General features: G+C 41.9%; 1 protein-coding gene and 1 long non-coding RNA gene across 2 annotated transcripts in view; both read right to left on the bottom strand.

The window, feature by feature from the left end:
* Positions 1-11528, bottom strand: part of brsk1a (BR serine/threonine kinase 1a) — a 13904-nt gene extending 2376 nt beyond the window's left edge. The window contains exons 1-18 of the mRNA XM_008283289.1: positions 10675-11528; positions 10275-10369; positions 9959-10044; positions 9446-9586; positions 9118-9234; positions 8849-8882; positions 8299-8367; positions 7994-8140; positions 6820-6851; positions 6542-6706; positions 4982-5079; positions 4078-4228; positions 3886-3946; positions 2077-2353; positions 1771-1819; positions 1526-1649; positions 980-1190; positions 72-161 (exon numbers count right to left, since the gene is read on the bottom strand). Coding sequence (XP_008281511.1) covers positions 72-161; positions 980-1190; positions 1526-1649; positions 1771-1819; positions 2077-2353; positions 3886-3946; positions 4078-4228; positions 4982-5079; positions 6542-6706; positions 6820-6851; positions 7994-8140; positions 8299-8367; positions 8849-8882; positions 9118-9234; positions 9446-9586; positions 9959-10044; positions 10275-10369; positions 10675-10759 — 2032 coding nt within the window. The 5' untranslated portion in view covers positions 10760-11528. The remainder of the gene's footprint in view (positions 1-71; positions 162-979; positions 1191-1525; positions 1650-1770; positions 1820-2076; positions 2354-3885; positions 3947-4077; positions 4229-4981; positions 5080-6541; positions 6707-6819; positions 6852-7993; positions 8141-8298; positions 8368-8848; positions 8883-9117; positions 9235-9445; positions 9587-9958; positions 10045-10274; positions 10370-10674) is intronic.
* Positions 11529-15526: 3998 nt separating this feature from the next.
* Positions 15527-17370, bottom strand: LOC103358359 (uncharacterized). Its single transcript, XR_520251.1, has 3 exons — positions 17286-17370; positions 16360-16473; positions 15527-15736 (listed from the first exon to the last, which is right to left on the bottom strand). It is a non-coding gene; the product is annotated as an uncharacterized LOC103358359 (long non-coding RNA).

Raw genomic sequence — 17370 nt, 5'->3', positions numbered from 1 at the left:
AGATAGATAGATAGATAGATAGAGTAATCCCTTGGGGAAACTCTGGGACAAGTGTGTGTAAGCAATCTCACCAGATAGGGCTTGCACCAGTGGCTGATCATGGGAGCTGAGAAGCTGAGCTTGAATCGTCTCCACCACTCGTCTGAACCTGCGACTCGGACCTGGAGATGTTCCACGGCAAACACATGCAACTTATGGTCGGTATTGTTCCAAAAATAGTGACATTAGTGCCAACATGACATCTGAGTTTTAGCATCAAAACCAAAAAGCACATTTCTTTCACACCATGTTTTCTGTTTAAAGTTATTTTTGACCAGACAGATTTTTAAAAAACTTGGTAAAGTGCCAAATGTCGATTGCCTTAAAGAATAATATAACAAAAATTGTGATGTACTTGAGGAAATGTCTGATCAAAGAATAAATAAGGGTGGCAAAGTTTAAGTACTTTAAAAATAGGGTGTATTTAAATAGGTTAAGAAAAGAAAAGTTCTCTGTGCCCCAGTTCCAGTGTTTGTGCTCAGCTTAGCTAACCATCTTCTCCCTTTAGCTTTATATACAGACATGAGCGTGGTGTTGATTCTCAATATAACTCTTCCTATTTAGAATCCATCCATCCATCCATCCATCCATCCATTATCTATATATTATATATTATCTAACCCTCACTAGGGTCATGGGGGGCTGGAGTCTATCCCAGCTGACTTAGGGTGAAGGTAGGGGATACCCTGGACAGGTCACCAGTCTATCACAGGGCTACACTTAGAGAACCTGGAGAGAACCCACGCTGCACGGGGAGAACATGCAAACTCCACGCAGAAAGATCCCGGGTGTCCTCACCGGGAAGTGAACCGGCGACCTTCTAGCTGCGACGGTGCTAACCACCTTGCAGCCCCCTATTTAGAATGTTACCCAAAACTCCACATTTTCCTGAAAGTAAAACAATCCACAACACAAGGTGTCTAATGTCCACCCCGCTTGCCTGATATGAGGGTGAACGTCACGCTGTAGATTCCTGTCTCCCTCCTCCCCTCCCTCTCGGTCCTCTCCCTGTCCCGTTCCCTCTCGCCCTCGGAAAAGGCAATGTCCACCTGGAACTTGACGGGCTTCTGGAAGACGGAGGGGCCGCCGGAGGACTTGTACTCGGCCCGGAAGCTGGTCTGCGAGAGGACGCTGTGACTGAGAGACGGGATCTGTGTGGTGGGGAGACAGAGAAGAAGCAGAGAGACCGACAGACTTACGAGGCGGGAGAGGTATGGGGCCAACGTGAGTATAGGGAGACAAAGGGTGAGGGTGAGGAGAGGAGAGAGAAAGAGTGAGCCATTGGTGAAAGCAAAGTGATCCATCTACGTGCCACGAGTGATCAAAGATTAAATAAAGATTAAAAAAAAAAGAAGAGAAAACTGAAATAATGAAAGAAATGAAGTGCGCACAGTATGAGAGTGAGTTTGTTACAGCTTTGCCAGTGAGAGCCATGCTTTCTACGAACAGTGAGAGATGTGACAGACGGACAGCATCAGGTACTTACAGACAGGAACGCGTGGACGATGTCGGCTTTGACGGAACTCAGAGGTTTGTCTCTGATCACCACAAAGATCTGCTCCTCTTTCTCCAAGCCGATGAAATTCCCAAACCATGACTTCTTAGCCAGCCTGGTAGCCAGACAAAAACAATATACATCCATACAGTATGAGCAAATACAGAGAGCAATAGAAAACGTATACACGACTTTATACTGTGATAACGAGGGACATCTCAGAGGATGTGACTTACTCTGGGCTGGATTCTGGTGTTAGACTGGACATGTCTTCTGATGTGGGAACTGAGAGAGACAAATCACTATTACATTTAAAATCTGTGTGCAACATTAGATCTATCGCTGGAAGCAAGAGGGAAAAAAAAAGGTAGCGATGTGATCTTCGGCCATTTTAGAGTTCCTGAATACTGAGTGCTGAAAGAGAAAATTAATGTTTTACTGGCATTAGAAAAAAGGATGACCTTCTCCGGTTGTTCCACACCTGTGAGGTAAGAACACAACGTAGCTCCCACGTATTATTACGCTAAACATGCAGAACTCACCTTGCAATTTACGGCGATGGAAACGGGGCGAGCCCAGCAGGTTGTTCTTGAAAGAATTGAGGCGGGTCCTCCAGTGGGCGGAGCTGCTGGCCGCCATGCCACTTCCCCCTCCTGGGCTTGAAGGCGGGGTCAGCGACAGCGAGCCCACCCCTCCCCCTCCCTCCGCCCGCGAGGAGGACGAGGACGAGGAAGAGGAGGGCGGGGTGGAGGAAGGGTGGTGAGGGTGGTGGACAGGGGTGCCCAAGGGTGTGGGCAACGGAGAGCCCTGGGGAGTGACCTGCGGCACAGAGTGGGCAGAGTTTGGGTAGAAGCTCTTAGTCACTGACTTTAGGACAGAGGACGAAGGGAAGAAGAAACGGGGGATGGGTGACAGAAGTGGGGAGGGGGAGGGCGAGCGGGAGGATGGGTTGTGCAGAGGCAGGGATTTGATGGGCTGCAGATGGGGACGGTCGGCGGGTCCCTTGGTGGGCAAGGTCTGGGTCTTTGGGTTGGGGGGGGCTTTGGGCTTGTCATGAGCCCGTGCTGAGCGAGGAGTGGTGGCGCTTCCCTGTTTGGACTCCTTTGTGAGGGGGGAAGCGGTGGCAGAGGTGACGTCTGATTGGCTGAAAGTGAAGACGGGGCTCTGATAGGACTGGGGAGTGGGGTTTGTGGGGGTCGGGGGGTTGGGGGTGGGAGAGATGGAAAACAAGAAAGAGAAGGGATGGAAAATGGAGAAAGGATGGAAATGAATATCATGCTTAATGACAGAAGAGTGCATCTTGTGAGTAGTGAACGTGCCAAATGCATTGCTATCAGTGCTTGACCATAAAAAGCTTTCATTTTGGCCCTTTTAGTCTTTTGTAAGTGCGATTTATATCTCATGTAAGTGAGGGTTTAGTGACAGTTGTGGCGGTGACAGGGTTAAGAATGACAGAGGACAGTGGCAGTGTTACTGACAATTAGGTTTTTTTCTAAATTTCACCATGTACACACTGTTCTAACACAGCTTTTTTGAACATGATCAAACCAAAACTATCACACAAATCATCTAAGTTAATGGTTATATTTTCTAAAAAAAAAAAAAAAAGAGCTATACAACTACTTCTTGCATGCGGAGGAAGAGAAGGGACATGAAGACAGAAGAAAAATGCAAACCTCCTGCTGGGTGAGACATTTCGTTTGAGGTGTTGTGATGATGTGTAAAAATGACTGAGGAGATAAATACATGGATATTTTAGGGGGGTTGTGGAGAGTGTCTAAATTTTTGTAAGGCAGTTTAATGCAGGGGCGGGCGACATCGGTTAAAAAAACATGCTGCAATAATTATCACAGCATACTGATATAAATAGTTTACAGAAGAATTAGTGAGAAAGTGAAGAGTCTAATGGTTTTTATGGTTAAAAAAACAACACTAGAATAGACCTGTGAAACACAAAATGTTAAATATTACTGGGAATATTGCCGTTAAAATGAAGTGATTAAAGACATAAAATTATTCCCTGGTCTCTCTTAATAGCTACAATATCTCAAAATCCCAAACCACACACTGTGTTGTTGTTGCCCAACCAGACTACAGATACAGGGTCAAAATGTGACGCAACTCTGGGCCTCAACAGGAATCCACACCATGCTGACACTGGCAGCTGGGAAACACAGCAGCACATAAATTTAAAACTGGAACTTTGGTGCTAATAGGTCACAGGTGGGAGTCAAGTCATAAAAAAAAGTGGAATGCTGGAAAAATCTGTATTTTAAAATGTGTTTGTATCATGTTCAAAGATAGTGCAGCAACAGTTTTTGTTTTTTACACGCTGGCTGACGGAGCCTTACCCTGGGACTGCTGAGAGGGCTGGAGGAGAGACCAGTGGATGCTCCGCTGACTGAGCGAGACCTGACAAGGAGACCAAAGGTCAAAAGCTTGTCAGAAAAGAGAGTATAAGCAACAAGAAACTGTGGGAGACTGAATTCTTGCACCCTATGTATACGGTATGTATGTATGTGTTTAAGAATACTACACCGTACCTCTGGCTGTGTGCAGCTGTGTCCAGGGCCCTGCGAGGCGGGGTGGGAGACCCCTGCTCAGTAACGCTCAGCACCTCCAGGCTTTTCCTCTCAGGACGGCAGCGGCCGTGACGCGTCAGCATCGGGGAGTCGACACGCTTTCGCGGAGGATCTGCTGAAGAACACGACCATAAATTGATCAGCAGTTCAAAGTAAAGCTCCTCTTTTGTTTTGTTTTTTAACATCAATACATGATACACTGTGTAATACAAGAGGGCTGCTCTCAGAAAGGTGGCAGTGGTCAAGTGTTCTCAAAATAAAATAACACATTTCTAATAAAGCCTTTTGCTTCCTGTTAGTAAGAATGGTGCTGGCTCTTCACCATCTTCACTATGCATTTATTTTCTGTTTTGCACCTCTGAGAAGTATGATCATGTTGAAAGTAATTTTTCCACAGGCCTTTCGCTCACTGCACCATCTGTGATCGTGATAAACTTAGCTTCGTTTGCACTGGCAGAATGGCTGCCCCCTCTCAGTTTTGTCCCATAGAGAAATCTTGCAGATGTCCTGTGAAGTCTGGTATGAACATTGTAAAAGACAATTACGACTTACTGTTGGCAGTTTAACAATACTATCAAAGACAAAACTAAAAATTGTTCGGGAGCTTCGGGCCAACAAAGCCAAATCTGACAAGAGGGCACATTGGCACAAACCTCTCTGTCTGTCTTCCATATTGCTTTATGTTTTATTGCTAATGGTAATGCTAATCTGAGCAAAACAGCCTTGCATAAGCACAAGTAATCCCAGATTTATTGGTAGAGGTAGTCAGTACCTGTGTGGACACCAGACTCACAGACTGTGATACAACTGAGAGAAAAGGAGCGTCCTCCCTTGAGTGGATCCCTCCTGCCCCCTAATGACTGACCTACGTCATTGCGCGGAGGTAAGTCCTCATCCTCATAGCTGGGGTAACGCTCTTTCCTGTCCAGTAGTAGATAATAGATCATCTTCTCCTGGTTTTCTCTGTGACAAAGAAAAAAAAGAAACGCATGAGAGGAGATGCTACATTTTAGAGTAAATGATTTAGAAAGGAACAATACACGATCAGGGTGGGGTCTGTGTACATACAATGTGTAGGTCCTGATATGTTACCGCACCACAAAATGACACAAGCACGCAGACGCATGGAGTGTATGTCAGGAGATATTTATAAAACCCTCTATTCAACTGATTTGTACTGGAACAGACAGGACAGAATTGGCATCTTTGCACCACACATATAAGGACAGTATGTTCCACTGTATGTGTGTCACTGTATCTTCAGTAGCTGGATCCTGAATACATCATATCGAGTCAAACTAGAGTTATGGTTGTATGTCTCCACAGAATACTCAAGTTGCCGATTACGTCCATGTCAGTAGAGGCTTGACCTTTGACCTTTTGGATGTAAAATATTATACCTTTATTGTTTAATCCTGTATGTTTTTGATTTTAGCATAATTCGCACACTAACCCTTTAGTTATGGCAAAAAACATACTTTGCAAGGCCACGGTGAGCCTTGACCAAGAACTTGAATCAGTTTAAGTGAACATTTGCACCACATTTCAAGAAGACCTTTAATTTTGTTGATAAGAATCAGACGACTAGTCAGACAACCTGAAACCTGGCCTGGTTTGAGTCACTTTTCGTAGGAGACATGGTTTTTGATTTCTGCTTCTGAAATTAAAACGGTTTCTGGTTATTTTCTTCTGTATGACAGTAAACAAATTGGGATGTGAATAAAACAAGAAATTTAGGGTCATCTTGGGCTTTGAGAAACACTTTTAACAGCTTAATCAAGAAAATAATGGACGGGTAAATCAACAACTAAAATTAGCTGCATCCTTACAACATAACATGCTCGGCCTTCGCTGTTACCAGCAAGAAGGCAAAAAAAAAATTGCTTTTTTTTTTTTTTTTAAAATACAAAACAATGTAATACTTGGAAGCCTGAATAATGCTTCCTTCTGATTACTTAAAACTGGACAAGGAGTACCTGACTGCACTATCATTCTGATATTTTTGAGGCTAGATCATATCTCTTGGGAAGGATGTGAAAGCGCAATATCGGGGCCTTATCTTATAGAGGATCTAGTCCCTGGTGGAGACACAGCTATTCACAGTCTGACACCTTTAAACCTTATGCGAAGTCAAACTGACTCAGAACATGAGTTTCGCATGGCTCGGTGGAGAAGAAACGGTTTCCTGTCTACAGTTTCAGACAGCACTGAAAACGCCTTTCCTCCATGTATGAGCTCAGTGACGCCCATTAAGTACATGTCCAAATAACAAGAATGATGACTATTGTGCACAACACAGTGCTGAAGTCCTAAAATAAATACTACCATTGTCACTGAGAGATGTTTTGACTTTTCCAGTCATTTAGTGCACAATCAGGCACTCAAAACTACTGTCGTGTTTGGAGGAAAAAAAACAACAACTTACTCTTCACATTGCAAATCACGCGTGAGCTTGACTCGATCTCGGAAACAACCCAGTGAGTGCATGCTGTCCAACACATCTGGGTCCAGCTCAGTCAGGGACAAGATTCTCCTCACGCACACTCGCCTGGGAGGAGGCTGCTCGGGACACGGCTCATTACGACCACCCCTAAGAGCCGCAAGCACACGCAACGGAGCACACGAGGATGACACAGATGTAAGGTGTATGATTCATATTTAATGCACCATCAGCAGAGTGCGTAAGAATGAACGTATACTCACAGGTACCAGGCGTGTTTCTGGATGGCCTCTAGCTGCAAGGGGTGACAGGGCAGATGGGGCCATTAGTTTCTACAGTCTGTTAGCAGCCAGATGGCGACAGAGCTGTGCAGTGTAAACAGTTCACACGTCTTTTTTTTTTTTTTTCTTTTTTGCATTCACACATCTCATCAGGGCTCAACATTATATGTTGAAATGGCAATAGACAACTCTGCAACATTAATGTGTCTGACAAGGAGACCTCCTGGTTAAATAAAGGTTTACTAATAAAACAAAACATGGCAGTGAACTACAACTATGTGAGGTGAAGATATAGTATTACACCAGGTATAAATGTGACACCAGAGCTGATGGCTGTCTCAAACATGTAAGAAAAACACAACTATAAACCTGCTGCTTACACACAGCTACAATTTTATACAACAAAACAGTTACTATACTAGTATAATTACAATGCTAATCTTGCACAGATGAGCAGACAAATCTTAAAATGAACCAAAATTTTAAAAATATTAGTATTATTAACAGCTGCTGAATTAAACCTGCAGTGCAAAACTTTTGTCTCCCCCTTCTGGCAGTGAGAGTAATTACACAAACACTGTCGATGCGTGATTATAACGTATCCGTCGCTGTCGATCGCTATCTTTTTAAGACTGTAACTCTTCCTGTGAACATCGATTTTTTTTGTATTTGGAGTGCCAGAAACTTTACTCGGATGCCTTCTAAATTTTTTAGCCACATTCCGGCAGCTGCTGCAGCCTTCTCTGTCTCAGTTGGTCGCCTCTTTGACTCTGATGAACCAGTCACTGCTTTGGTTCACATAAAATGCATCTATACCGGTGCACCACTGTGGGAATGGCGCCACAGAAAGCAGATTTAAAACTCCGGTATGCTGCAAAGTACAGAGATTTACCCAGCACTGATAGGCTTAATCGGCACTGTGTGAACTCATTTGGTAAGGGCTCGAATATAACGGGCGTTCATTTGTATCTAAACGTCCTGCACTCTAGGTTTAAGCTGCTCCCTTTGACTATATATTCAAAAGGAAGGAAGGAACGAAGGAAGGAGAGGCAAGGCCAGGTCAAGGCGGACAACTTAATGCAGGTGTAAATCTGACTAAATTATTTCTGGATACAGTCTGCATATGAAACTTGGACCGGTGTGAGCAATCTCATACCGTGAGCCTCTTTTCAGGGTTGACCTCAATCATGCCCTTGAGCAGAGACTGGCAGTCCGGTGGGATGAAGTGGGGCATGTGGAACACACCGCTCTTCACCTTTTCCAGGAGCTGGCGTAAATTGTCATGGTCAAACGGCAGAGCACCCTGCGGGGAGGGAGGGAGGGACGAAGGAGGGAGGGAGGGAGGGAGGACAGAAAAACAAGATTTGATAAAGTAAACTTGGGAAGTGAGTACAAAATGCAAAAAAGACACATTTACAAAGAGACCAAACTGCACTGTGAAAACACGAGTTTAAGACTTACCACCAGCAGGGCAAACAGGATGACCCCACAGCTCCACACATCTGCTCTCCGTCCATCGTATTTCTCCCCCTGCCAAAACACAGAATCCCCCGCGATTTCATTCACAACGGAATATTTGAAAACACAAATGAGTCGCACTAATTGGTAACATTCACTGAGATCATTTAAACTGATTTAAGGCTTATTTAAGACTCAACCCGCTGACTATCTCTGTCAAAAGAAAACGCTGTAATCCATTTTAATCCAGCACTTAGTAAATCTCAGCTCAAAACACTGTAAACCATCTTTTCATTGATAGAAGTGGATAATCTTCTGAGTGCTCGGTGCCCTAAAGATTCACCCTTAATAAAGACGAGCATTTACGAAAACAACACAACTGACGGAGTCACTATACCATTAGGAAGTTTTTGAATTCATTTTTGAAATAATTAGTGATATCTTTGGTTAGTTTTTAGCTTGTGTAGCTTTGTAATTAAGGATTTTTCCCACCGATTTAAACATTTTGCTCATTTTTATGACATCTGATGAAGTATCACAGCAGGACACTTACCCGTATAACTTCAGGGCAAGCATAATGTGGTGATCTGAAATGTTGCAGGAAAAATGACAAATACAGAAGAATTAGCAGTAATAGTAGGAGCAGGTATAGGGAAGAAATTCATATGCGGTGTATGTCACTGTTAGCTTCTGTAGCTACGACTGTAATCTGTCTTTGGAGAATACATTAGGTCAAATCCATAGATATACCGTTACTGAATACAAAATCTGACACTTTTTATGCTAATTATTTAGGATCTCGCACACTGAGCTGGTACTCACCCACAGCTGGTTTCTAGCAGACTGTCTCCCACCTGTAGGGAGGCCATGCCAAAGTCAGCGATGCGAATGTTGTTCTTTTCATCCAGGAGCAGATTCTCAGGCTTCAGGTCTCTGTGACTGCACAAACACAACAGACAGTATTTAGACTTGTAGCGTTGATTACATCATCGGTTTGAGAAAAGCGTCATTGATACCGGCTGCAGAATCACAGGTTTCCCCACCCATTTATTACATCAAAGATTTATTTTTATTGTTTAAAGATGGAGCTTCAGGAACCCAAACCACCATCCTACACATCTAAGAACCCCGACTCTGTGAAGGAACCAACCAGATGGAATGACTGTGGCAGAAATCCAGAGCAGAGATGATCTGCCTGAAGAACTTCCTGGCCTCTTTCGGAGTTAGCCGGCCCTTCTTCACCAGGTAGTCGAACAGCTCTCCTCCAGACACATGCTCCAACACCAGGTACCTGTCGACAAACAGGGTCAACGCTCTGACTCTACACTTGGGTCGCTATGAGGAAAGAAGTGTGTGAAGGAACAAGAAAAACAGTCTGAAATGTCTAAACTAGTCAACACTAGTTTGGATTCTATGATACTGTGATCGTACTCACTTTCAGTTAACCTCCCTGTCTGTTTGTACTAGAAAAGTATTAAAGGATTCCTTCCTCAAGACAGATTAGAAGAAAAAGTGAGAATTACAGTCGTGAGAGCAAATCAGTACAGCTCTTGGGGTAATATTTCTACCCATCCCACTCCAAACGTCAGTATTCATGGACAAAAGCGTGCAGATTGCATTGAGCCAGAGTGCAAGGCTCTTTGTGAATGCAGAGGGAACTCACAGGTATTTGTTATTCTCGTAAACATCATGCAGCTTCAACACATGCGGATGCTCAATCAGTTTCAGAATGGCAATCTCCCTCTCAACCTGGTCGGAGAGAAGAGGGAGGGCAGAAGCAAAAAGAGACAGAAAGAATAGAAGATGAAGATACCGAAGCAGAGCACAGCAAGCAGTCAGTGTCGAGGTTAATTAATTAACGAACACAGAAGATATACACAGAGAATGTGGAGCGGTTTGTGTACAGCTTAACACATCATTCTATATACAAAATTAGCGCCGTTGTCGTCAGTGTGAGCAACGACCTCGTCACGACGTACCTTCATCAGGACTGACTCAGACAGCTTCTCTCTGTTGACTATTTTGATCGCTACCTTCTGACCCGTAATACAATGGACCCCCAGTTTGACCAGTCCTGAATCAGACACGTGCAGAAGGGAAGAAAAGAAAGAGGCAGCTTTTAATTCTACATAAGATAGCAGGTCTGAGCCATTCTGGGGGGATTGAAATGCTTTTTTTTTGACAGAATCTTATGATTTGATGCTTCAAAGTCCTGCTTCAGTTCAATATTAATAGATTTAAAACAGGAGATGGAGGATTAGCACATGATCAAGAAAAACAAACAGTCTGAACAGCTGCAGAGCATCATTTGAGGCCTGAGTGAACTTAAATTTCCAGCCCTATAAAACAGAAGAGAAATGGCTTGTTTGGTTTACTCACCTGTCTGTCCCTTCCCCAGAGTCTTCTCCAGTCGATAGGGCCCAACATATTGAGCTGACTGACTTAGAGACAGTTCCTTACTCATACTGCTCTGACTGGAGGCTGATACACAAGTATTATTACTACTACTGCACTGTGGTTATTGCAATTACTGTGATATTGTATACAGAAGTTATTGTGGGATACAAGGTGATGCTCAACTTAGAGAGGGCTGCATTTTTTTAGAACATGACAACACTCTGAAGTTACTAAATGAAACATGTAGGGGAGAACTGAATTACGACACCTCGGATGACAGATGAGCATCTAAAACCGGGTTAAATATTTCTGTGAGCATATTTAACCGAAAAAACACCTCGCTATTAGGGGAAACTGAGATGACATTAGGCTGTTTTTTTTTTTTGTTTAAATACAAGGCTAGCAAACTAATGAGCTTCACTTATGTACATTAGCTTATTTCGTGTAGCTCGCACCTTGAACTATATATGACGGTTAATAGGAGAAAACGTTATATTAGCCTTAGCAGCCTTTTCGCGGTCCGCTGCTCAACGTTTCGCTGGTTGAAATTAGCGACACAAAATTTAAAAAAAAAAAAAAACGTCCAACGCGTCAAGTGAGTGGAATTAAATGAATGTTATTCTCTCCGTCAGGCCTATTTTTACAGGTGCAACAACATGCTATGGTTTAGCCTCGCCGCCGCCGCCGCCGCTCTCCCACACAGCAGCGAGGCTAGCTTTAGCTTCTACGGCCGTCTGTCAAAAAAACCGACACCGCCTGAAGTTTCTCGCCAAACGGGAAGATTCATCGGACGGCCGCCGCATTCTCACAATATTTCGAGGCGAAGAAGCGCGTATTCCCCGCAAAACAACCATCTTTTTTTTTCTTTTTCTTTTTTTTTAGCGTTGAGTCCTCCCCCTCCCTGTCCCTGCCCGTCTCTGCCTCTCTCTACATCACTGCAAGTAGCGGATCACAGCATCTTCTCCGCTCCTCTCCTTTGGCGTGTCCTCCTCCCTCACCGGCGGATACACAGGTAGAGAAAAAAAAAAAAAAACAACACACACAAGATCCGCAGATGATGAAGCCGCGCTATCGCCCACCGCCCCGATTTCCCCCCCTTTGCTTCCGATTGCGGTTCACGCAGGGTAAAAAGGCCCCCTTGTATTATACTCCCTTCGGTTTTCTTGCCGTAAATCGATATTTTCTCTCCCCTCTTCCTTCCTTCGCCTCACTCGCATCAGCATCCGGGTCTCACTCCCTCTCCATCCTCTCTCCTCTCTCCTCCCCCGCCCTCCGCCGCTTCCTCCTCCTCCTCCTCCTCCTCCTCCTCCTCCCGATCATCTTCCTCAAAATACGCTTATCTCTGCATTCACCTCAGCACCGGCCGCCCTGTGGGCCCCTGGAGCCGCAGCGGACACCTCCCTCCCCGGCATCAGGACGCACATGTGTCCCGGACGCTGCCGGTTGTTGGATGCTGGGGAGCTTGTGTCCCATAGGTGCTACTTAGGTTTGTTTTCATGAAGTGTCACATTTATGGAAAAAAACAGTAAAGCATAGCAATTCCTCAATGTGAAAATACTCCTTTACCAGTGGTTAGAAGTAACCACTTTTACTCAATTCCCTAATAGCTTATAAGTATTTGATCTAAAAAAAAATAAAATAAAAAAAAAAACACACATAATAATAATAAGAATTTTTTTTTAAAAATGTGGCAGCTTGATTTCAAAACAAATATCTTATATAAAATATAAAATAAACTCTAAAAAAAAACAAACAGGTGAAAATAACATCATGAACAAATGTTTTCAGTATGTTTTCTAAAACCATATTAAAAACATAGTATTTTAGTATATTTTTTGTAAGATATTTTGAATGCTGTTTTGCAGCAAATATCTGTTAAAGAATGTTATATCGTTTTTGCTTTGTTTTTTTGTTGTTGTTTTTTGAAGCATATGTAAATACAATAAAACTGCATTTAGTTTTGTAAAAATTAATTTTGTATAATAAAAAAATGAATTACTGTAAAAAATATATTTTTTTGATGTGGACATTATGTATGTTCTGTAATTTTACTAGATATAAAAAAAAATCTTACAATTTTAAGTATTCGTACTAAATAATTGTAGCAGCAAGTTACAGAACAGATATATTGTATATAATATGAAAATATAATAAAATAGTGGAATACTGTAGTGTTCAAAAAAAGTAATAATAACACCATAAACATCCACAAAACAACAATAATAATAAGAAGAATAATTTTAGCTTGTTTTTTTGTAAGATGTTTTGAATGCTGTAATTCAATAACTGTAATGTTGAAAATTACAGCAAATATCTGCAAAAGAATGTTCCAGCGATGTATTTATCAAACCATCAGACAATGCCTTCTGCTCACCAGTGATGTGTTCTCTGCTACATGTGCTGCAGATAATGCTGAGAGCGTTGTAGACCACAAAGTCAGAGCTGCTCTACTAAATTACCCCCAGACATCTTTTTCTGTATTATGTTCTGTGAAAGAAAATTTTCATATTGGCAGCATGCACACTGATAACTTCATGTCTGTAGCAGGTTAATATCAGCCGATGATATCAGCCAATCGATGTATTGATCGGGCTCCATAAACGACATAATCATTGTTATGGATTAGGGCTTGAGCCCAAGTTTGTTTGAGCATCAAGGGTCTGGGGATTCTCTTCCAGGAAAGTTTGAGCATCAGACAGTTCATGTATTGAATTCTTTTAAATATTTATGCACCAATTGCAAATCTGCATGTGTCTGACACATCAGAGTTCCTCCCCTGTCTTTTATAAGCAAAAGTCCTGCATTCCATATAATTCGTTTATGGTAAATGACAGAGAGAAGTACACTAATGCATTGAAAACAAGTCATTTCTGTCTGTACTGTATTTCTGTTGTTTTTGTTGTTTAAACACTGTGAATATTTGAGCCAGTTTTAATGATTTGTTGTTTTTTTTTTTTACACCACTGAGCAGTTAAATCTATAAAATGCATCATAGATTTTCAAATGACAGTATATTCTGTATTGTATGTAAAATCCTAATGGTCAGAGAAACATTTAATAACTGTCAGTTAGCTGTAGAGGGCTAAGAAGTGAATTATTTTCTCCTTTATGCAGTGGCATGAAATGAAAGTATTCAAATTAAACACCCCAGGATTTTAATACTCGTGTATTTGTGAGGGCTGCAAGGTGGTTCAGTGGTTAGCATCGTTGCCCCGCAGCTAGAAGGTCGCCGGTTCATGGAATTTGCATGTCCACAAACATGTTGAGGTTAGCTGTTGATTCTAAATTGTCCGTAGGTGTGAATGTGAGTGTCTCCTGCCTTCACCATGAGTCAGCTGGGATAGGCTCCAGCCCCCCCGCGACCCTAGTGAGGATTAAGTGATGTATAGATAATGGATGGATGGATGTATTTGTTACTTTCAACCACTAATACTCTTCAAACTGCTTCCTTATGACTTTTCCATTGTGTTCATTTGGTTTTAATTTGTTTTGTTTTTTTTGACAGGCTGTTGTTACAAAAGACGTGTCACAGTAGGAAAATGCAATAGTAAATAGTAAAATGACCTTTTAACTGCTTCAGTTCTAGGGCGGTGGTATTATACGTGCTGCCTCTTTGTCACACCGTCATGGCATTTTGGAACACTCGAATAGAACAAATTCATTCTTAATGTAAAAATTAGACGCGGCCTTTCTCCTTTCAAGTCAAAGCGACTGCTTTCAGAAGAGCAAATTAATTGACTTAAAAGCTTAACCAAAAAAAAAAAAACTTTGTGTGACCTTCTGCATAAGCTGTCAGCAAAATATTTCATTTTTTGGTAAATTAACAAGAAATTCGGTGAACTCCTTAAACCTCCTCATCTGGAGAGGAAGCAGAGAAGTGTTGGGTGGTGATTCAAGTGAATCACACAGAGATGACAGTTTTATATATATATATATATATATATATATAAAAAGGGTAAGTAGGACATTTGATTGTATCATCTGTAAAGTGCCTTGAAAAATCTCTAAAATCTCAATTTGAAATGTTGTGTGTGGGCGGATAATTCCCCAAAGCCCATCTTCATCTGCGCCTAGCTGGTTGATTTTCACGCAGCCAGGAGGATTTGTCTCCAAACCGCGGTGCAGAAATAGAACGGAAAAGATACTCATCCTACTACTTTCTGGTTTGTTTTGATAAGCTTTTGAGATAAAAAAAAAAAAAAAAAAAAGAATACTAGCAGGCCTACATCCGTGTTGTGACCGACACACCCAGCAGGAGGAATTAAATAAGGTCTACCAACCTTAAGACAAAATAACCAACTTGGAAAAATGATGCTTTCGTGGGATTTGATAAAGGAACTAAGCTGGGGGAAAGAAAAAGTAGGACAAAACCTATCAGTGTGTGCAGTTGTACGCTTTGTAGGGCAGAATAAAGTTCGCCTTTTTATATTCCCCAGAGTGAATTCTGTCTCTAAAACTTCTGAAAGTCTCATTTAGATTTTATTTAGAGAAGATGAGCACTGGAGAAGCATCCGTTCCAGGTCCTTTCTCCAGTCTAATCTTTGTGCATTCCCACAATCCCCACACTCGCTGCCAGAGCTCAGACTGGAAAAGTGACATTAGACTGCTCAGTGCAGGTACTAATGTGAGGATTAAGCAGAGATTAACAAGCTCTACTTAATTCTATTAAGAGTAACTACTCGGCGTAGAAGCCTGCGCTCGGCCAGCGGAGAGGCTCCAACAGCTAGTGTGTGTAATAATTTAAAAAAGAGGGCACAATTTCTGGTATTATATCATGTGTGGTTACCAAATAAAAACAATACACTGTGTTTGGTAAATGCATCAGCTTTAAATTTATTGTATGTTGTGCAAAATCACAAAATGATAGTGTTCTAGTTCAGTCCATAACAGAAGTGTAACATTTATAATAGAAAAATACACATTCACAGAATAGCATCAGAAGTGCAGTATCATCACCCCCCTCCTCAGGTTTCAGATGGTTCAGTCCAGTGCAATAAGCAGGGAAGAGGATGGGAGAGTGAAGGGCTGGGAAGGGAAGGCGTGACTGAAGAAAATCAAAGACAAAAAAAAGTGACAAGGCAGCAATAAGTGGTGAAGAATATGTGAGAAAAGAAATGATGTGATCAAACCATCCAAATGTAATAGGTCTAAAAGGTACATTCACCCTACAATGGACTCTCTATAGATAGACGTCAATAATGTGTATGTGTGTGTGTGTGTGTGTGTGTGTGTGTGTGTGTGTGTGTGTGTGTGTGTATTTTATTTATAATTCCTAATCCAGTTTTATTTTTTAGTTTCAGTATCCTTTTTTAGCATAGTAATTATGATTATTATTGCAGCCTGATTCCTTTGAGTTGTACAATGTGTATTTTCTGTTATTAGTTTCCTTTTAGACCCCAGAAGCTTTTATCTTCTCATGAACTCAGTGAACTTGCATTCTTGGTTTTCTGCTTTTGAAATTAGTAAACACAATATGGTAAAGAAAAAAAAACTTTTAATTTGAAAAAACTCAAAGAAAACAACACACCAGTGTCAACTTCCATTGATTGTTATTCTGATTTACAGGCACTCAGTACCTGCTTCAAAATGCACACCTCATGTTTTACAGTTTGAAAAAAAAGAAAGAAAATCTGTACTAAGAGTTAGTAGTTGTTTGTGTGAACTTACATTTTTTTAAAGTTGTGTTTCATTATGTATTATGATCCCTCAGACAGAGTTTTTATACAGGCCTGGAAGGCATCTATCAGATCTTTACAGCCCTCCTCTCCCTTCTCTCTGACACTGAAACACAAAGCCAGATTAACAAAATGAACTCTACCCTTTAACATACAATTTAACTCGTGCAAAATATGGAACACGTTGGAAGCTGCATCACCTGAAACCATGGGCACATAGGAATATCTCTAAATATAGTGCATCACGGGGATTACTCCAGTATTTGCCTGAAAATAATGTATTTCAAGTCAAACCTCCACGGCGGCTTTTATCTGCATTTAGTGAAGAACATGAGTGAATAATCTGCGCGGCAGCTCAGTGACACTAATCACTGCTGCACGTGGACGTACACGGAATATCTGTGGCTTCTTGCACACATGTAACATGAACCGGTCTTCTGCAATAGGTCATACATGTGGAATTTTAACCCTCAGATCTATTTATGCTTCTCAAGACATTTAGGTTACTGTAGGGACCACATGTCCATGTCATTGCACTCATCCTATGATGTCAGGTGGATTTATCGAAAGCTGTAAACATGTTTTCTATATTAGAGTAAAGCAGAGTTAATGCTTTTCCCCTCAGGCACTCACACAGGTTAAACCCAGATGACAAGTTAATATGACTACAATGGATGTTATGCGTAGAGCTAAAGAAGTGATGACCAGCATTTAACTGGAACTCAATCACAGTTACTGGATCCCCCTTGAGAGAACAAGGTTACACATTTGTTCATGCACTTACACTCACTAAAGAGTGTCAGAGTGGCTGGAGAAAAAGTCACTCACACATTTTATCATACTTGAATGCATGTTAATGTGTGAAACAAATACTATTTTTCAGTACTGTAAGTGCACGTCTTTCCTGTCAGAACTCACCATTTGTCAACGTCCTCCTTGATAACCTGGCACGGTGCCGGCACGCAGTCGTTACAGTCTGGCATGTTGACAGCTGGAGTTTGTG

This window comes from Stegastes partitus, unplaced genomic scaffold (genome assembly GCF_000690725.1).
Source record: "Stegastes partitus isolate 25-593 unplaced genomic scaffold, Stegastes_partitus-1.0.2 Scaffold306, whole genome shotgun sequence".
Classification (NCBI taxonomy): domain Eukaryota; kingdom Metazoa; phylum Chordata; class Actinopteri; family Pomacentridae; genus Stegastes; species Stegastes partitus.
This window is presented reverse-complemented; position numbering and strand designations above follow the sequence as displayed.